The sequence below is a fragment of the Erithacus rubecula genome, assembly GCF_903797595.1.
Source record: "Erithacus rubecula genome assembly, chromosome: 2".
Taxonomy (NCBI): Eukaryota; Metazoa; Chordata; class Aves; order Passeriformes; family Muscicapidae; genus Erithacus; species Erithacus rubecula.
The window spans coordinates 80449838-80472621 of record NC_136685.1 but is presented as its reverse complement, the minus strand read 5'-3'; the positions used below and the strand labels follow the sequence as shown (position 1 = coordinate 80472621).

The following is a 22784-nucleotide window of genomic DNA, read 5'->3' as shown; positions in this document are numbered from 1 at the left end:
AGTGAAGGAGCCTGAAGCTCAGTAACATTTGATCACAGTAACATAAGGATAGAGGAACTCCTACTTGAGCTTTTGGTACTGTGATGGTTCCTTCCCAGATAAGCCACACTGACCCCTTGAATGCAGCAGGCTGGAAGAGGGCAATAAGTAAGAATTTCCTAGGACAGCAGCATTCTAGCTAGGACAGGAACAATTTCCTGGCTATTTGCAATACCCACCCACCTTGGGAAACCTGTCCAAACCTAGCTGTGCATTTCCTGAATTGGGAGAGACATAATCTAATTAATCTACACAATTGAGCCTGAAGACAGTCATTGATTACGAACACCAATACATAAACAAACGGCAACATAAATCTCTAAATTCAGTCTGCACAGACAGATTATGTTATCTTTAAGGAAAAAAGGCACTTAAGAACTGCTTATTTGCTGCAGAATGGGCAAGATGCATGATCATCTAAGTGATGCCATTACTACACAAATAAGAGGATTACATCACATAAAAATACTTACTTTTAAAAATCTAGTTTTACAAATCAGCCTTTAGGTACTTTTGTGGATTTTTGTCTGCATGAAGCTTTTGGAGAAGGAAATGAAATCTGGACTTCCTTCTTGCTGAATGGATGGTAAATTTAACAACTATAACAAAGTAAAGGGAGACAGGATTCAGATTCCACCTTCTTCCCTACTACTGTCTCACTTTATTACCTATTTTTCCTCAGTAATAGATGCTATATTCTCCTACTTTGTAGGTGTAAGTTGAACTGTAAAACATGCTTTTGAAACCAGCAGTTAAGTAATATTTTTATAAACAATTTTATTTAACCTCAATAGCTGTGCAGCTCTAACCCACATTTTTCCAATGTAACTGTGTTTCTGTTTTGTGTTCCATGTGATCCTTTCACTCTAATAAATGGGACCCTAGGATACACTGTCTACCCTGCAATGTGGTATAACATCCCTGGTCCTCATTATGTTTCAATATTATCATGCCACAGACGTGGAAAGAAGTGCTCATTTCATGAATCTCTGTGCCAGATCCTTGCTCGTCAGAAAATACATATGTTCTTTATATGAAACTGAGACTGTATGAAATAGATAGAAATTTACAGAAAGATCACCACTCAAGAAAAGATGGTGACATTGCTCATTCAGATTTCTGTCTTTGTGTCCTGTATTGGCACCTAAAACTGGTGGCAGTTCTCAAAAGACAACTCAAATAGCCCACAACTCAACATGGTTTTACATTTGAAAGCATTCTTACAAATTCCCAGAGAAAAAGTGCTTGCATTGATATTAAAATATATGTATCTTGTGATAAATATTTAAAAAAATCAGACTGAATTATAATCAAACTAAAAAATTGAGTTAGTTAATTTTAACATGACAAACAGTACCAAAGGATTATTTGTAAATAGCTTCCAATGAAAACAAGGCTAAAAATAAAAAATCCCAGATAATGTAAAACAACTTTTACTATTACCTAATTTAATAAAAGCAAAAGGCTGAGAAAATCGCTAGTTATTGTTCTGCAGCATAGATGCCAAAGATGCCTATAACATCAAAAAAACAGGTAGGTACAGTTAATATCCTGTATTAGAGGTGTGTCCCCTCTTGCTTTAATACAAGACACAAAATTGACTACAGTGAGAAAGAACACATTATAATCTTGTGAGTTGATAAAGTAAATTGGAAATATCCACCATCATCCAGCAACAGGTTTCTTAGTTATATTTGGGTACAAGTTTAATTTAATACTGGGTCACGTGGGTCATGTAGGCATCACTGTAGCCCAGTACACTTTCACCAGTTACTGCATTCTTTTGAATCAGAGAAAAGCATAGAAATTGGTATGAGAATAAATCAGGTTAGCAACAAAACAAATTGCTTTCTACAACCATTTGTGACAAGCAACACAAAAACTAGTTTGGTCTGTTTATACATTTACTACTTACAGAAGTGGATATGCACATAACTTTCAGTCGGAGATGAGCCAGGAAACAAAGTTCCCCATTGACTGAATTAGGAAAAAATCAAACCAAACCAAACCAAACCCAAAACACAAACCCCCACTTCCCAGGAAAAAAAAACGTGAAAAAACCCAAAACAAATCAAGACAGGATGTACAAAACTGACTCCTACTGCAATAAGCAGCAGAATTCTCAAGGGCATTTACAAAAGTATACAATGAATCACATCCAAGAACAACTGTCATTTTAAAAATCACTCTCCTTAAAAAGCACAAATTAAAGTTAGGATGTCATCATAATAACTCAAAATATGAAGCATTTTCAGAGCATGCATAGAAAAGTTGTCATCTAGGACTCTACTCATAAACCCAAGCAAAATACAAAAACCATGAAGTTGTTATAAATTGGCAGAAACCTTTTGCATAGTGTCAGAGAAAAGGCCATTCAGCAAGAAAGAAGCAAAGAAAGAATTCACTTGTTTATCCATTTTTCACAAAGTTATGTTGAAAAAAGGACATATATTTTTATTTTATTCCAAAGAGAAAAAATACCATTACTTTTTGAGTGCTATAGCCTATGTGGCTTTTTACACAGTCATGCTTCAACAAGCAATAAAATTCAGAGTATAAACATCCAATAGGGGCAGTAGAAAAAATAATCTCTCACCTTTCTACCAGATATCATTTATACAAGCCTGTTGCATCTTTGTCTCAGGACTGGTAAACTTAATGTACGTCAACTTCACTAAAATTACTCCACAATTGGGGGTATTTCAGTGCTTCCACTGAACATAAATGCTTAATAAAATAAATGATGCTATAAAGCATTTTTTAACCTTATCTTGCAAATTTAAATGTTCAAGACAAAGGTGTTTTAGTTTTGATGTTCAATGGTCTAAATTCTGAAGGGCACACACAAACTAGCCAAAATTTACAGTCATGAAATGTCTTTGTATTTGGACATCTAAAATTCAGCCCGCAGAGAGGTGGTCAGTGATCATCATGATCTTTCTGGGCTGAGATCTCCAGTGCATTTTCTGACATTCACAGCAGTAGCTCAGATCTTTGTTTATCTTCTTATAAATTCTTCAACATAGGAAAGAAGAGCATTTAACTGTTTTTAAAACAGCAGATATTCCTTTGTTCTTGTTCAATTACTGTTCTTGCTATTCAAGAAGGCCAAGAAAAGTTAAGCACACAATTAAAATAAAATCCTGTCAGCCGAAGCTAAAATCTACTGAAATACCAAATCTGATCAGGCTGCCAGAGTCAGTGTTCTTCACATTGACATTTCTCCTGTCACATAACAACACAGTTAATTTCAAACCTGCACAGAACCAGCTTTAGCTCTGCTCACACAGTGACAGAAAAATGATGTGACAGCCCCAAAGAAAGCACTGAAGGCCTGAAACAAAGCAAAATTATTCCATGTGCAGTGTGACCTTTTCTCTACCAAAATACATAGAACCTTGCTTAATAAGCTGCCTTAAAAAAAAAAATAGAATGTTGGTGGCTGAAGGTAAGGACATAGGGAAGTGAGGGCCACTGTCAAATCTATTTTTTCCTGTCTGCTAAAAATAATCAAAAATCTTGCCCACTCAATATGAAAAGGAAATCTTTGACAAAGCAACTGGCTGATATAGTGACTGATGCTGAAATAGCTACCATTATTATCTCCTAAATGAAAGGAAGAGATGGAAGGAAAAATGAGAATAGATGAAACTTATCTGCACATAAAGCAGCAGCAGAACTAAAGTTAGACTGATTTAACTACCAGTTAAGAAATGGATCAGTAAAATCCATGCAGCTCTAGACTAACTAGAGCTATACTAATATCAATATTACTCTTTGACTGCAAGTTTAGTTCAGAAAATTTACTGCAACTGGTGAGACCTGCAGGTTTTGGATAAAAACAGGCAACTCAAGAAGTATATGTGGAGGGGGAAGAAAAAATTCCATAGAACACCCCCTCACCAATTTCAACAGCATTTAAAAAATATCAACGATTAGCAATATTTCATAAAAGTTTAAACACATGTAAAGGAGGGGAAAAATTACTGAAGTTATGTTACTGTCTCTGGATATAAATTTTAAATACATTTTTGTTGACTGTAAATATAATATTGAGAACTACCTTTCACCTATAAAGGGGAGAGATATTAGAAGGTACAGCAGCCACTGTGGTAGGTAACTCTTCAGAACTGAGCTCGTGGGAGATGGAAAGTCAATATAACCTGGCTGTATATTTAAGACACTCAGGAATGCAAATGCAACTCCCACACAAAATAAAAACCATAACAAAAACCACATAAATACTTGCACATTGTCAAACTGAACTCCTGCAAAATATAGTTCAAGGAACTTTTCTCATATATCATTCAATCTGTGATAGGAAAGGAAATAGCTATTTTAAAACAAAAACCCTTTCAATTTTCTGATAGAGAGTATGAATCTTACCACTATGGTTTTCTCCAAATGTTGCAGCATGAATGACTTTAATTGCCTACATGACTTGCTGTAATTTTGTCCCCTCTATTTACCCTGTGGACTCAAGTACTGTAGCAAATGCCTTGATGCAAGACTCTCCTCAAAATCTTGAAAGGAAAGAGAGGCGAGTGGAATGAAACATGAGGATTCTTCTTGATTAATCAGATCAATTTTCCCACACTTGGATAGGGATTACCACAGTGATCCCATACAATTGATTTCTGGTGAATTACCACAATTCTATTCAGAACAGAACATAGCTGTACATCATCACATGGCAGTGAAAATTATCAGTCTTTGAAGAACACAGCTGTATTAAGAGCAGGGCATACTTTACAGAATATGCTGCAAAATAAATAAATATTGCACAGAAAAAAGACACCCTCAAAATAAAATAAAAAAGACATTTAAGTCTGGGCATTCTTCATTAAAGGAAAGAACTTTACATAATGAGGTCATTATCCATCAGAAAATCTCCATCTGTATATAATTATTTCTGATAAATGATATTAAGCTTCATTAAAGAGATAGTGGGGATGAAAGACAAGGCAGAGCTGTAAATAAATCTCTTCACTGTATTTCACTTAAAAACATCTCAGCAGGAAGAGAGTTTTTTTAATAGGCAATATTTTCAAATCCTCTGCAGGCTGTGCTGCCTGATATCCATTACGTTCAGTGTATGGTCATAAGCTCACAGCAATTCAGGATGAAGGACACTATTTCATTTCTTTCCCATACCTGTAATCGCCTTTCCACTTACCAAATCTTACTCAGTCACAACAGAAACACTTTGTTGTAACACAATTTCATTTCTACCTGAACAAATTTTCAGGAAAGCTGACCCAGTAAGCACTACAGAAGCACCCTGGGACACTGGTTAATAAGCAAGCAGGGTGCTGAAGTCCCCTGCACTATGAAGGCCCAATTGTGTGGCTGAAGCATAATGTGTTTTCCTGAATTCTCCAGGAAACTTGTTTTAAGGCCTTGTTTTTACAGCAGGCTACAGGTTTCCACTGAAGAAGCACTGAACAGAAGGAAGAGATGGAAAGGTGGTCAGCAGCAACTATGTACACCAAGCAGAGACAAGAGTTACATGGCAAGTTTAGTCTTATGACAAGAACTCGTCACAGAACATTCACATTTAACACTTGTATTTCTGACAATATTCTCAAATACAGTTAGATAACAACATCAGAGTTTTACTTTAGTTAGTCTAATAAACCACCACAATCCCAAGCTGATATTTTATGCTTTGTCCAAAATAAATACTTGGACAACTCAGCAAAACCATTCTATGCAAATAGTTAACACAACTGACAGGAAGACATTTTAGTCCTAGTACTTTGTCAACATTGTTATTTCCAGCAGTGGCCTAAATGTTTAAAAACAAGAGTAGCTCTTGCAAATTTCCTACTGAAAAACAAGCATTTTCTTGCAATGTGTAGATCTACTCACTGGCCACAACTAAAGTAATCTCAGCCCAAGGCGGTTTCTCTCCATAGAGCACCTTCTAAAATAAATCTACAACTGGAAAAATGAAGCTACAAATTACACATTGGTGCTTAGGTTGTAAATTGCAGATTTTAAAACTCAATATATTAGATGCAAGATAAACTTTATACAGAGAATAATTTAGAATAATTTAAAAGTCTATTTTATCTCACTGTGTTTGCTAAGCATTCTAACTTACCTTCAGGGAGAATTTTTGCTTGACAGTTCAACAAAGACAAAAGATAGGTCATGAAAGAATAGATAAATTACCACATGAAACAAGTCATATGCAAGTAGCAGTCTAGACAAACACGCATTACAGCCAGCATTATGTGCAACTACAGTAATTAAAAACCAACATGTTTAAAAGTCAAATTTCACAAGATAAGGGTGCTGATGCTAGAATATACATACAAATTTACCACTAATGTGAGGAGGAGTTTCTCACAACTAAATTCTTTCCCACATATCAAATGGCTTACATATGCATGAGATACAATACATCAAATGTAAAGTTAGTTAAAAACTCCTATTTGTTCTATGGTTAAAACCATCAATGTCTATTTTGTGAATAGCTTCTACTCCTTCCCTTCACCCCAAAAGCCAAGCCATTAACTCCCAGAGGGAGTCAGTGAAACATAAACCTGAGAACAAAGCAAACTGTTTATGCTTGCTTTGCTGTCACTTAGGACTCATGCACTTACATTCCTCTTTGCTCGGTGAAGTTACATTCAGTTCTGTCAAAAGTTGCTGGTTGGAGTTAGCGGCCTGCGTGGTTAGAGAGGTATTGCTGTTGTCACTGTCCGTTTCCCCAGAGAACAAATCTGACTGGCTGTTGCTTGTGCTGGGAGTAGAGTCATCGTCTGGCTGTTTCTTCTGGAAATCTGTCAAAACCAAGATTTCATATGTCATCACGCTTGCTCAGTCTAATTTTATGCAAAACCCCCATGTAACAAAAATAAGCCCAAAACACTGCCAGAGGTATCATCACTTTGATAAACACAAACAGTGACCTTCCAATTTTTATTTCAGATTTAAAGTATCTTAGAAGTTATTTGTTGCAGAAAAAATATTCTCAGATTTACACAAAGGTCTTGTTTCTCCAGCCATCCAAGAACACTTAAAGCTTACCACAGCACATGGTATTGTTTTTAAAAGGGTTTACACAAAGCATGTACAGAAACATTAAGGGAGCAAACACCTTGTGAGGGAAGAACCAAGGCATGTAATGCAGCACTACGGGAAAGTTACACTTTTCACTGCCACTATATAAAATTCCATCAGTAACAGTTTTGGCAAAGCCAGTGTGGACAGCTACGGTGCCAGGTTAGCATGGGGAGCTGGTCAGGGATTCCCTCTGCATCATTGGTTTAATGGGTATTTAGGGGGGAATGTGTGGGAAAAGGAGGGGGGAACGTTGGGGTGTTTCCTCCTTCCTTCACTTACTCCAACACTGGTACTAAAATTTGTGCACTGATCTAAGAACAGAGAGTTAGGTATGGAAGGTAAATCACTAAAATACATTAAAGATGCATACAAATGATGTGGCTTCAAACTTTTATTTATCAGCAAATGCCAAGTAACACTTGTCTCCAAACTGTTCCCATAGTCCAAATCCCATGTGTTTGACAAATGTCACCCTCTGGCTTACCTTGCCTCCAAACCAAATCCAGGCTTGAGGGGAAATATTTTGAAGTGCAAATCCCCTACTGAAAGCTTCTTCCCAAATCTGCAGTCCTGATATACGATTGATTATAGCATTAGTCTACCAGCTACACTACTGCATTTCAGTCTGGCACACTCTGCCTCTGGGAAGAACACCTGCCAACCAAGTGAATTTTGGTTTGCTTAGCATCTAGGTCTCTCACCTCTTCCTTGTAAAGCTGAAGTGCACCATCACTTGGTATCTAAGTACATTTTTTCTAAATTGCATACAAGGGTAGAATTTATTCAATACAAAAATACATAGATAAATCAATATTTGTTTGCTCATTATTATGTCATGACAGAGAAGAAAACAGAGCAATCTACAAATATTTGCAGATGATGATGTGTTACAAATGCAGGTTGCCAACATGAGTCACTGGGATTAAGAAGCACTACAGTCAAACAGTCCCTAAACGCTGATTTAGGATTTAAGAGATATGCCAGAAAAATTAAGCCTCAACTTCTGCTATGGAAGAGTCAGCCAGAAGTCCAGATAGGAGAGGAGCAAGCTCAAAGCCAGGGAGGAGGAGGGGGACAAGGGAGAAGGTGGCAGACAGGAAATCATCCACCTCCAAAATACAGCTCTGAAACACCAGTGGGAAGCTTTTTGTCTGGGCCTGAGTTACAGGACTCAGGCACATGTTATACTCAGGCCTCACTAGTTATCAACAAGTTTAACCCAAACTGGGCTTCTCAATTTGATTTGTGTGTTTGTCCAATCAAGAAGGCTTCAGACACTTTTTTGCACCAGCTACAATCAGGCAGCTGCGGCAATTGTGACAGTTCAGAGCTGCCGCAGCAGCAAAATCCACCATGGCAGTGAAATGCTCTTTGCCTCCCTGAACTCCTGATCTCCTGCTCAGAACTAACTTTTACTCAGACTGCAAATCAATTAACTTTCAAAAAAGTTTTAGCCTGCTCAGTTGAGTGGAACCCAAGAACATCTCCCGGCCCTGTTCTAACCCCTTCTTCATTACAGACAAGAGTACTTGAGAAAAGCCTTAAGACTGATGATCCCAAGCACTCAAAACACAAGAACTGTAGCTAAAGCTGCCTTGTATTTTGTCCATGTATTGGGGGGGGGGCATTTGGCTTCTGCCAACCAGGACCCTCATTAACACAACTTGCAGATCACCCTGCTCTCCCTGCAAGCACCATAAAAGCTGGCAGTATTTCCAGGAGAGCTGAGCCTGAATAAATCCAGTTAAGCCTTAACTGCTTAACAAATAAAACAAAAATACACACATGAAACAGGCAAGACCCTGGCAAGTTTTGAAAGGTAAGCTTTATTCTGATTAAAATCAGAATGCAATTCTGTTGACAGAACAATGACCTCGCCTAATAATCTCAACAAGGAAAAACCAGAACAAGAGTTGGCAAGACATTAGTCACCATTTGCAGAAGTTCCTATCTAATTGGAAAGGCATGAGAAACACTAACTTTTCTTAAATTTTTTCTGAGACTTTCACTATACTAGTAAAATCTGTGCCAAAATGCACAAGGGTGATCAAAAGTCCATGAAAACTGCACACCCCTTTCCTAGTTAATGAAATGTGTCTGTAATTTTTAACACAAACCTTCCTTATTTGTCAGAAAAGATGTTTTCTTTTTCCTCTTGACATTCTCTCCCTTTCTCCACTGCCTTTGGGTTTGGTAGTTTTGATTTTCGGGGCTTTTTGGGGTGGCTGTGAGTGTGGGTTTTTGTTTTTGTTTTTTTTTTTGTTAAATTGCAAAGTATGTCATTATTAACTATATGGTGGAGTCAGAATCAAAATAAAACATGCAAATTTGCTCTTTCCTGCAAATATGGGGAAATAGTAGATGGAAAGATCAATAAATATGCATGAAATGCATTCAATAAACTATTGCTGCATGGTAGAGAAGCTGTTAGGAATAAGCAGCTGTCAGTCTTCAAGCTCCAAAATCCTTTTGCTTTGTTAAATTCAAGGGTTACACACCTAGTATCTCAAATAGTTGAGCAAGAACAGAATATCACAGAGCTCTCATACACTGAATATTAATACTAAGAGTGGGTTTTTTGTTTCTTTATAAACAAAACATCCACTATGTGAATAGACCAACATGATACAAACATTTCATATTCTATATATACAAAGAATTAGCTTAGACTAAAGGAAGGCAAGAAGCTGCATTTGCTTCCAGACTTCAGGTAAGAAGTTCTTTAGCAGGACAATCTTTTGCTATACAAAATCACACCCTCTGCACAGCCCACAAACTTTCAAGCTCAGTTGTCCAGTTATTGTTACCAGGTGAAGCAACCTGCAAAAGCCCATCTTCCCAGCATGTTCATTTCACCCACTGCCTCAAGAATATTTAGGGCATCAAACCCCTTCCACCACCTAAAATAGCTGATTCTCTGACAGAATAAATCAGTCTCAATTCTAGTACCTAGCCTTCTTTAGCCATCAGTATCCAACAAAATATCTGAAGAAAATCTTGAGCTCTCAACTTTTGCTTAACAAAGGGCTCTGTGACTCAGCAGGAAATAACCCTTCACAGCTTCTGGCAACTTCTGTGATTACAATTACTTAAAACTTAAGGTAAAGGTAAGTATGAACATTATCAGCATATCACAAAGCATTTCTTCTGAAAAAGACAGGCAAAATGCCAAAGTATTACAAGAAATTATTTAATACTAAGCCAGGCTACTTCCTCATTTCCACTCCTGCTATGGTGTAAGAAATCATGCCATCTCCCAAAATCTCCTTTTGGGTTAAGAGTCTAAGTTACAAGCAATTCCTATTATCTGACCTACAACAGATCTTTCATTAAAAAGTAATCAGTTTATTCAAATATATTATGGAAGAGGTATCAGAGTAATCAACATGCTAAGAGGAGAAAAATCAGAGTCTTTCAAGTAATTATTTTAACTGATAGGAAATATTACACTTCCTTACTCTTCAATCTTACAGTTCCCATAACATAGCAATGTGAACTAGCAAAAAGGTGATTTGGAGAGTGTTAGCTTCTTACACTGCATTAAATGCATAATCTGCATGGTTTTTTATTCCCAAAGCAACTTGTTCTTTTACAGAGCATAAATTAATGTGCTGGTATAGCATCAAATGTCTCCAGTACATTAGCATCCCAAAGTACACAAGAGACTTACTGCAGTCTACTCAGAAAACAGTTCCACAATTAAAGGAAACTGCTTTCATAGAGTACTCTATGGGCAGTAACACAAATGTCATGACATTAGAACTGTTACTGTGAAATCTTTAAGTTGTGGCCTTTTTTTTTTTTTTTCATGTGTTTGTTCACAGAACTGAGAACAGAGAAACTGTTCGCACATAAAGCTAGGGAATAGTACTGAAAGTCCTAAAGATTTTATTTACTAATTGGGAACTCTTCACTGACTTAGGCATTTCAAGTATTATTCATATATAACTACTTTTTGACTAATAAATTAAGGTGAGATGGATAAAAACTTCACTTTCAGTGCATACTTGAATGCAATCTAGAGCTCCAGTAATGGTGGGGCAATAAAACTACACTTGGAAAGAGAGGTTTTAGCTTTTTTCTTTTTAAATAACATGCAGACAGAAAGATGCATTAGCTTACTTGGAGAATAAACACAAATATCAAGCTATTAGGGGAATGCACCATAGAATATGCACAAGCATTTGCATTAAGAGGTGACAAACAAAGTCATAAAAAGGAATCAAAGGTATGTATTAATTATAGTAAATGATATTTATAAATATATAAATAAAATATATTAGATTGGAAAGCACAAAATTACAATTACAGTATATCTTATATGAACAGATCTCATTGCTTTCACAGTACAAAGTACTGAAAGAACTAAATAGTAAAAATACTAGAAAGGTGATTTTCTGTAAAACAATTTTACTTAGAGTTATGAGCACATATGATACGGGAAAGGTATTCAGCTCTTAAGGGTTTTATTAATAAATACAACATTTTCTCTTTTTTTCAGCTTTTCTTCTTCATGAAGAAAAACTGAAATGAGTTCTTTATGCTAAGTTATCCTTTATGATTGCTATACTTTTTAAAATTACAACACATTATTAATAAGTTTCAAATAACACTGAGCTTTGCATGTTGCATATATTGAGATTTCATAAGCATTTAATTGTCTTTTCAAATAAGCAGAGAAGTATTACAAAGGCAAAATAAAAAAGACACATCTGCAAGGGCAGCAAACAGTGAGACAACACAGCTACAATTATGTATTTATCACTCAGGAAAAAGGATCAAGTTATATAACCCCGCCTTATTTGTAAAGCTTATGCAATGCATCAATATTTTTGGGGGATTTAGCTCGCTGGGGGTCGTGCTGTAGAGTTTTTTGTTTGTTTTCATTGTTGGGTTTTTGAGGGGTTGGAGGTTGGAGGGCTCTCCCCAGGAAGTCTGATGATGATGTGTTTTGAGCTGAGTTTTCTCTCCAAAAAGACACTCCTTTCTTGAAGATGACATTCCATAATAAACCTTATTTCCCTTGGCTCAATAAAGTGATTCTTCCCCAAAGCTACACAGAAAGTTCTAGATTTGACTACCAGATTTTGCCTATTATTTAGCAAGGAAATTCATGAATAGCTAATAAGCAAAGACTACCAAGACAACAAGCATAACATTGTTACAGATGACCTTAAGATCTAGGTCATTATTATATATGCAAGACTTATTTTTAAGGAAGGAAAATGCAAGTTTGTACAAGAGAGTCTACAGCAACTGTATTAACCAGGCTTATAACACACTGCATGACAGATATGAAAAAAATGGCCATTTTTACAGCATATGATCCCACCATTTCAAAAGCAGTTATGAAATCCTAAATTGATGAAATAGGAATTCCATTATAATCGAGAAAGTATCCCCTGAGAGTGGCTTCCCCACAGAACAAATACTCCTTGCTCTGCCTGATAATGACAGTTTGCTTACTGTAGCTATTTCAGTACAGACCAGGAACAAGGTCACTGAAAAGTTCTGTACCCTGGTGTCACATTTCCCATTCTTATGTAAAGTAGCAGGCTTACAATTATTTCAACTAAAATTTCACTATTCCAGAAAACTCACCAACGTAAAAAAGAATAAATATTATTGACTGTTACAGGATCCAAAGTGCTGAAGCCATGAAGAGCAAACTCCTATTTTAACAATCCACTTTAAATTTCCTGTCAGAGAATCCCTAAGGTCCACAGTTAGCATACATATTTTAATTTATTATGGAGCACACACAGTGAGAAAGCTCTACTTGAAGGTACTGTTTACACTGCAAACCCTAAAAGCAGTGAGGGGCTGGCTTATACAGCTCCTACATCTGGTAAAACTAGAACATAAAGACAATTTAATAACCAACTAATTGACATTTTATGGATTCTTGGAGTTGTATCAAAAGATATTGGTAATAGACCAATGAAAGTGTAAAGCATGACATTTAAGGTAACTGAGGAAGACAAAGCGACCACTCCATCATGACTGCAATAAATAATTTATTTTTCAATGGTATGTGGAGTGGGTATTCATTAGGAAGAGAGTATACCAGAGTTGACTAATAGTAAGACACTGAGTGGGCAGCCTGCCAAGGACTCTTACATGCTCCTCTGCTAAAGATGGGAATCACAATAATTTTACCAACTCTAAGACACAAGACAAGGAACAGCCAGGAAAAGTAAAATCCTGCAGCCATTTGAAGATACATCTGGCACTTAAGAAGAACAAACATTTATGATCTGAGGGTAATACAGTGGAGATGTAACAATTAAATATGGGAAAATTTTTAAAAGTACCTGAGGAAAACATCTAAGCAGCTGTGATCTGTAGAATTTCTTCTGAAGACAACTTGGAAAACATGTGACATGACAACAGATGAGACAATTCTAGAAAATGCTCAAAAGTATAAGCATAAAACTGGCTAGGAGCAGCACACAACCCATAAAAATGCACCTCCTATTATTCCCCTAAATTTTGGTATGTTTATCACTAGAATTCTTTCAGTATTAGTATCCCTATATGCAACTGAACAGACTAGTAAATGTACAAGTTTGAACTAAATTCAGAGTGATGAGACATCAAAATTTATGCTCCTAAAGGGGGAGAAACATTCATTCTGACTGAGGAAACTGACCCATGAACCCATAAACCAAGAACTTTGCAACAGCAGCAAGTCCTATGAAACAAACTAATGAAGTGAACTTCTCAAGGTGTGTTTATAATAAATGAGAGATCTTGAAAATGGGATTGTTAACTGACAATTTAATTACAACTCCTATTTAGTCTGGACATATAGGAAATATTATTTTAATAAAATAAATGTTTCAATTAGCTTTCCTTATACTGGAGCTATCTTTCATCATCTTACCATGCCCTTTCCAACATCTAGAAAGAACCTTCCAATTTCAGGACACGTGTCTATTAGTTTTTAATTAATTCCTCCAGTCTAATTTATGTGATTCCAATTAACGTGCATATTTGCCTCATTTTCTGTCAATAATAGTCACATTTATGGTTCAAGAACTCCCAAATGTTTCACTATGCCATAAATTAACAGGATTTTCACAAGGGACAAAAGGCCCCTGTCAGTTCCCTGCCCCTTATCTTCAGTTAAGGCACCTTAATAACTACCAACACCAAAACTCTTAAAATATCTCCCAGCATCACTTGTTTGTCAGATTATTTTCCTTTGAACAGCCCAGAGGCTGTTCTGGAAGAAAATGGAGAGCATGTCTCATTTCCTGGCCTCACTTCCCAGAGCCAACCAAACACTTTGAAATGTATTTCTGTAAGGAAGGTTCAGTATTTTCTCACTATTTTGGTTTTACCACCAAAGCAATACATGGTCAAGTATAAGGGGCAATCTTCCCACTCTTCTCAACCTTACTGCAACCTGATGCTTCTTCTAATACACATCTGCCTTTCACAGGAAGTAGCTACAGGAAATCTAGAGAGGAAATTCCCAGTCTGACAGCCCTTAGCTGTTGGGGCAACAACTCTGCAATGGTTTTATAGGAGTTTATATGAACAACCTGTGACTTCAGCAATACACAATAATATGAGGAGAACTGAAGTAATGTTTTAATCATACAAGTGAGAACACTCTTTGAAGTCTCCTCTGACACCTTCCTGCCTTAGCCTCAAGCTCCAGAGCTTATTAACTATGGAAGGAATCCAGAAGCTTAAGGGAGCAGCTGTAGTCTCCCACTTACCATCCCTCCATCACATTCTATAATCCCATAGAAATGCTGGAGAGTAGTGTTCATCTGCCAGCAACAACAAAACCAACAAAATCAACAAAACCAACAAAACCAACCAACTAACAAACAAAAGAAGCAAGAGCTCAAGGACAAAGAAAAGTTGGTTTAGGTTAATAAATCCCAAAGCTCGAACACTGAGAACTCTCCCTAGCTGCATTTGCCACAAACCAAGGCATTACATTAAGTTTTGACTATGGAACATTATGGCTCAGAAACTAAACCTGTACTTCAGCACACCATGCTTATTCTCAATGAAGTTTAAATATACGTATTTCTTTTCCAGTTCTTTAGGGAAAAAAATATCAGACACAGCCATTGAACACCTACATAAAATAAACATTGCTTAGGCCTCTCTGTGAGCAACAAAACATGATAAAGTTTTGAATTAATTAAAGTTTATTTTTAATCAAAATTTAGAATAATGAATTTGAAGTGTTGAATCTAAGTCAAAGACATCCATTTTCATTATTAGCCAATTGTTCCCAAAGAAAAAAGCTGGAACACGTCTCAACATTTGAAATTGGCATAAAATGGCTGCAAAAAAGTCACCTATTGAGTTAATATCTGAAGTTCATGGATTTTTCAGTGTTTTTTTTCCCCTTACAATTGCTGACTATTTTGATATTGATGCTTCTTTTAATGCAAAGAAACCAGAGAAGTGTAGAAAAGAAAAAGGAATGGAAAAACTGCTCTCCTCAGAATGTTGCATTCCTGTCCCCCCAAAAGAAAACACAGATAAACACACTTCTCAATTCACCTTATTTTTACTTAACAGACATGAGAACTTAAGGCACCTTTTATGAAGATTAAGTGATCCTTCTACCCGTCAGTGCTGGAGGATCATTGCTGAGATTGCCTAAAACACACATTTCTTGTCTATGTGTATATGTCCATATTAAAACAAAATGCAATAAAAATAGGTACAAGAAAAAAAACAATCCTTTTGCTTCTCATGGCCATGATTTGTCATTTGGTGTGATCTGACTTCCTGTGCTGTCACTCCCACGTTAATGCAGATTAATGGAAAGGTAGCCTTACACCAGTGGTATTTCCAGAGCTCTGGCTTGCAAATGGTTATCTGGCACAACAGGTGTGGAATCTCTTAAAAGGAAGTCTTCAGTAGCAAAGCATAAACCTGCAAACCAGAGCACTGACAGGCTGACCTTGACCAATGCATTAATTAAATGCTGGCAACACTGGGATCCTGCACATAAAAACATGCTTCTGTAGCTAGTCCTCCATGCCCAAATTTTAATTTTTCTGAGTTTACCAGTGTCACAGTCATGGAATTAGGACTCCTACTCATGGAAACATCCCAAATTTTTTGTTTTTCAACAGGAGCTTTGGAGAAGATTTTCAAGGTTTCATTGGTTCTTCTATTAATGATATAAAAAACAAAGCTAAAAGAGTTTTGAGTGTTCAGCCTGGATGGGGGGGTGGGGGGGGGGAAGAGCAGTTTTCACTATGCTGTGAAAGAAAAACAGGAAAAGGAAAACAAGGATCAAAAATGTCATTCTCATACATTCTGCTAGTTTGCTACATTTCTGAAGTGTAATGGGCATGAAAAGCAAGGAATTAAAATATGCCCTCAAGAAGTACTTTAAAGCATTCTTGTTATGCCTAAACAGAGCTAGAAATAACAACTTTACAGCCTCTTTGGGAGCTCACATGCCTGATTGATAGATTGAACCCATTCCTGAACAGCCTATAAAAAAATAAAATCTTTGAAATAATCTGTTTCTTGGCATTAACACCCTACAAGATAACCTGTTAACAGCAACCCTTCTCATCCAGTTAGGGTGGGTAATTGTGTTTCAAGTACAAGTAATTACAGACATTACTTCGGAAACTAACTGAGGACTGGCACATGAAATTCAGACCAAGCAGCCAAATATGAATAAACTAGAGATTAATTAAATTTTCAGAACAAGCCAAATGACTGCTAGAAGCAATGAGCTGTTTCTTGCATACTGTTCTGATTACCTGCTTAAAGCACCAACATCCATAGAGCCTATTCCTACAGCCCAGCAAAAATGGTGAAATGCAACTGATCCCAGCAGCAAGAGAGGAGGGGGAAAAAAGCATGGGTTACCTGACAAACTCAGGAGTAAAGGGGGTCAAGCAGCCTAACCTCCCCTGCTACAGGGGCAGGAAGCTATATATGCAATTCAATTATCTTTTTAAAAAGTTCCCCTTGCTCTTCAGCAGCAGTGGCATTCCCTGCCATGAAGTTCCAGTTCACGGCGTGACAGAGCAGACTGAACTGCAATAGCGACCACCAGAGGGAGGTGTTCCATTAGGCTGCGTTTTCCAAAACCTTCCTTCCCGACACATTGATTTCTATTCTAATCATCTTCAGCAGAGAAAAAACTTCTTGTTTCTGTAAAGACACTTTGAATCAGAGTCTCTTTTTATGTATATCAATTTTAGAATAAATACTGCTATGGCAAATTTGATAAATAATCAATAACAGAAATAATAAATAACAGAAACAACTTGGTAACTTCATCCCTTCCATCTCAACCAATCAACAAAAACCTTGCTCTTGATCCTCTTTCTGACACATAAAACAAAGACAGCAGAAATGCTCATCTTCTGTATGACTGGGGACCATTACAGATTTTTTTTCCAAAACAGAAATTATTTATTCAATGAGGAGGGAGGGGAAAAAAAAAAAGAAAAAAAAACTGGAGTCACACCATCTTGCTGTGCAGCACACTATCAAACTTGAAAAAAAAATTAAGCTAGGAGAATAAAATAAATTTTAAAATAGGAGAAAAAGAGAGAGAGTTGAAGAAGCAAGACTGATGTAATTTCACCTTTGGTAAATTCTGCTGTATAAATCTGTAGTAACAAATAAGTAATATAGTTTTCCAAGAAACAAAGGAATGGTACCAACATGCCTAACTGCAAGAATTTAACTCTGGTAGAAGTTCGAGAGGACTGAGGCAGACACCTTTGGAAGAACAAAAAATATTCAGAGTTCCTACAACTAGCAAAAAAAGTACTACAAGATACAGTGTCTAAATGGCTCTCTTGAAATACCCACTTGTACTGACTACAGTGAACGACTCAGCTATGCATGGGGGGAAAAAAAAAATTATCTCACAACCCTGCCATCTTGCTTTACAATGATTTCTCCTGTTCTGCCTAAGTAATAAAAACAAATCCCCTGCTTGGGGAAAAAAAAAAAAAAGACAAGAGTTGTATGTTTCCTACAGAGCTGAACTACAACACTCAAACCAGCAAACAGAAATGCAGAAGTAAAACAGAGAACAAGGATTTCCTGTATCACTTCAAATACAGGATACACCAAATGCCAGTCTTCAGGAGAAGAAATCTGCCATCCATTGCACTGACTATTTCTAATTAAAGTCTGCAAGTTCTTCAGTATATTAACAGTAGATGGCAACTTTTATCAGGACAATCTCCAATGTTAAATCTGATCTTGCTGGAGAAACAGAAATACATCTAAGAAAAAAAGGGGAGCAAAGTTTTACCCATTAAATGGATTTTGCTTGGAAACAGTAAATCTAACCTGTAAATCTAATGCTCTGTGACTGATGTTCCAGTGTTTGTCCTCATTTAATGCTGTAAGGTAACATTTCAATCCTAACTAATTGTCTGTACATTAAAATATTTGAGACAACTTCTGAAGTTACTGATCTTAAGTAGAGATTTTATTGTCATAATCATCTACTAGGACCATAGTGACATATGTAAGACCAGATATATTTTAATGCCTATATATAAAATAAGCTTCAACAAAAAAAAAAAATGTATTTAGCAAAGGTAAAAATGAAAGATTTTTTTTTTTCTACATGGGACAGGAGCAATGGAACCATTAATTTTATTCATAATATAGACTTGGGTTATCTCTAGAAACACTGGTTACACACACAAATAGATGTCTTATATGTTCATTCAAATAAAAAAATAAGCTGCACTAGATATTCTGGAACACAACATCAGGAAACATCTGTCCTTCTATTAGCTGTCCAAGGTTTCTGTAAACACTAGCACATTAAGATTCACAGCAAATAACACTGGCAGCTCAACTGAAAGCAGAAGTAAAATGAAGGGATTTCAGGTAATTAAATCAATCCACAGCCCAACATTTGCATTTTTCTTTTCCTAGAACTAAATTCCGAGTTGATGCATGCTTTCTCCAAGACTTTTAATTAAGAAATTAATTTGTAGACCTGCATGCTAACTACACTGATACTCCACAGGAACTCAAAGTCTGAATCTTAAATCTTGTTTCATAAAGGCAAATCATCTGCAAATCTCCTACACTCGATTTCACAGACTCAAGAGAATTGCTGGTTATGCCCTAATCTTTTTCCTGCCAAATTCAGCAATGACTAAGAACACATTAGCACTACAAACCCTCTGATATGAAACCCATATATTCAATGCCATCAACATACTCCCCTGCTAATTAATTTGTGACCTCTACAATTCACTCTGGGACTTCAATTTATAATCTCCTCCCGTTTCCAGTTCAGAACATAACTCAATCTTGACTGCAACACTGGTCTGGCTTCCTGCTTCCTTCATTTCCAAGATCCCCAGGCTATACTAGAATGTGTCAGCTGCATCTGAGATAAACAGTATGATTACAGAAGCTGAACTTTCAATTACAAGATTTCAAGACCTCATATTTAATTTAAGCAAGAACACTCATTTTTATGTTTGGTAGACATTTACAGTAACAGCTGTGCTACTTCTGTTTTGCCTGGTCTGTCAGTTGAATTTTGCTCTATTAAATTACCAACAAACCAAGTTCTGGTTATGATGCTACTTAAATTAGCAGACTCAAATTTGCACATTTAAAAGATTTCTTTGAAAACAGAGACAAATAAATTAGTAGCCCAGAAGAGACCATGGTGGCAGAGGTGACAGACAAAACCCAAGCTTGTAGTACGTTCAACTGGATTATTTCAAGCTGCTTTACATTGAACTGCACACCATTTAGAGTGAAAAATGCCCCAGCTATATGACTGAAGGTTGTATTTACTGCTGAGTGATCTTTATTAAATACACTTTCAGTTAGCTATATTTTCATAACCATTTTCCACAGGTATCCCACTGTCTTTAGAGGAAGAGAAAAGCTATGCATAAGGAAAATTAAGCTGCTAGCCCAATTTCATACTGGAGATGCATGACAAAGTCAGGAAGCTAACATTCATTTCCAATTTAGGAAGGGTTTCTTTGTTGAGTATTTTTAGAAATTTTGAGAGCAGTTTGCCCTATTTGCTTAGTCTGGCACCTTGGTCACAACTGATGAAAGGGTGCTGACGAGTCATAGCTTTGGCTGGCCTTATACAAACACTATTTTATTCAAATTAATGAATTATTTAGGAATTGCTCACATGTACACAGGAAACAGTTTGAAGAGAGCAAGCAGTCTTGTAGCAAAAATGGAGTTGAGGAAAGAACAGAAAAGAAAAAATACAATACTTAACTGTATACTGTGTGAAGAACTCATTGTCACAGATCAATTAATCTGAAAATTCTGAAAATAGCCATTTTGCTTGCAAATTGTAGGCTTGCCACTTTTATCTTGCTTAATTATATTAATCCTTCTAGACAAACAAACCTGTTTTTAAAAATTATTTTTGAAAAGGAGATCACCCAGCCCTTCTGAAAAGAAACACTACTTGTAACATCTTTATAAACATTACACAATACTTAAGTAGGTTGTTATTTTGCTAACAGCAAAGGGACTAGCAAAACTTGAAACAAAGTAATGGCACAGCTGACATAAAGAGCTTTTCAGTCCCTGACTTTTGCTCTCCTTTTCCAGAGAGCCCTGAAGTAGCTCATTATAATGTATGGGAAAATTACCACTGTCTGATTGTTGAGTGACTTTCTCTTATTCTTGCTTTATCAAACCTGAAATCTCTTTCCTTCTCCATGCTCCTTCAAAAAAGTAGTTTTAGAAATGTGGAACTTATGCTCCCATATCAATTTAAAGATGATTTACACAGTCAGTATTTCCCATCAAACTTGCTTTACAAGTCGTATTGATTTGCAATGCCAAGAAAAAACTGCATCAGTCTGAAACTGTGCAGCAGTCCCTCATGTTGAAGACAAGGTACTCACCTTAAGTATTTTCAGACTAGTTTTCACATCAAAATTAGATAGCAGAAAAGCAATGACTTTTTAAAAAGCATTACAGTCCCAAAGACAGCTAGGACCAGGCTTGTCCATCAAATCATTGCCATGCTGGATTCTCAACCTTTCTGTTTTATTTATGCTAAAGACCGAGGCAGACACTGGCCAGTCGGGAGTGGTAATTGTACATGCCCAGAAATGATGTTGTCATTGGCTTCTAAATTCAAGACTTGTGTTTGTGATTTTCTGCATTAGCTGTCTTCTAGCTTTCTCTCAGTGCTGTAAAAAGTATTTTATCTTAGTGATACACTTTTTCTTTTCAACACTTATCTTTTTAGGGAGCAGTATCAGATGTTACACTGCTGGACACTTCTTTCCCCTCCCTTTTGATAACATCCTCAATCAAATGGTATCTTAAAAGACATTATACAAAAGGGAAATAAAGACCATTGTAGATTGTATTTGCATTGTCTTCTCACGTGAGCATAATTCTACTTTCTTTTTCTTTAGGTCCTTCTCTTACTTCTGTTATCGAGAACAAGGGGGAAAAAAACCAACCATGGCTAGACCATGGTTAGATCAACTTTATTCTTAACCTGCTGAGAGAGCAAAACACACTAACACCAGGAAAAGGCATTGTAGGCGTAGGGCAGCTGAATCCCATCAAAGCAGAGCATGCCAGAAGTATCACATTTAAGAAGACATGAAAATTCAGTAAAGGTACAGAGCTGTCCTTCTGCTATTCTTAACTGGTTTTCATAGTTTCTTCAGGGAAACATATCTTGACCTGCTATTCTGATGCTGAGAAAGGAGAGTTTCGGTTCTCTTCTTTACCTGTTCAATGACAGCACAATGAAAGGCTTTCATCAAATCTCATGTGGTAAAGAACAGAAAGCTGCAACTTTCCACCTGGATGCCTGATTAGTACTAAAATATCTTCAGAGACATTTGCTTTTAAAAATAGAGGTTGGTAGCACAGCTTCTCCACGTTAATACAAAATTGCTGTCTAATTGAAGTTCAAATCAAAGTGCCAGAAGTGCCAAGCTAAAACTACTCTGCAAACTTTTTTGTCTTGCTTACAAAGTTTAACCATTTTTTCATAAGGAGACAAACTCTCTATTTTATGTGTTATGTCATGGATCTATCATTGATGCCTAGAATTTCCCTGGGACCTACAACACTTGCTCAGTTTTTCAGAAGAAGTCAGGTGTGGAAAGTCCACAACTATCAATTTCTGAAATACTATCTAAGCTAAAGAAATAGAACTCACATCAGAAAAAGTAGAGAAAACTAGGCTATAGATGTACCCAAATAAGAACAATTGCTATTTCTTGCAGATGTTCAGAGTATATCACAACAACTTATGAGGTTTGTTTGAAAATACACCAGACTGAAGAATATTTGAATTACGAAGTGATTAGAAATCTGTAGATGCAAATGAAAAAACAGCCAAGATGATAAAAACCTCATATACTTTTTCCAACTAAACTGTAAGTGCAACAAAATAATATATTTATTTGAGATTCTATTCAGCAACTAAATATAATGAGAGAAAAGGGAATAAATAGAGTGATTAGCTATACCACAAGAGAAAATATGCTCTTTAGCTATCACGAACCTGAAAGCAATTTGATCAGAAAATAAAAACCAACAAGAGATATTTCAATAACAGCATTTGTACACTGCTTTTTAAAAATACAGTTTTCATCTTTAAGAAAGCATTCAATAGACCTAGGTTAATCAAGATTCAAAACCATTAGACAAATAAATAC

At 36.4% G+C, this 22784-nt stretch overlaps 1 protein-coding gene across 1 annotated transcript in view; it reads right to left on the bottom strand.

Moving 5' to 3' along the window:
* Positions 1-22784, bottom strand: part of ZFAND3 (zinc finger AN1-type containing 3) — a 133097-nt gene that overhangs the window by 39686 nt on the left and 70627 nt on the right. The window contains exon 4 of the mRNA XM_079298387.1: positions 6651-6830. Within this exon, the coding sequence (XP_079154513.1) occupies positions 6651-6830 (180 nt within the window). The remainder of the gene's footprint in view (positions 1-6650; positions 6831-22784) is intronic.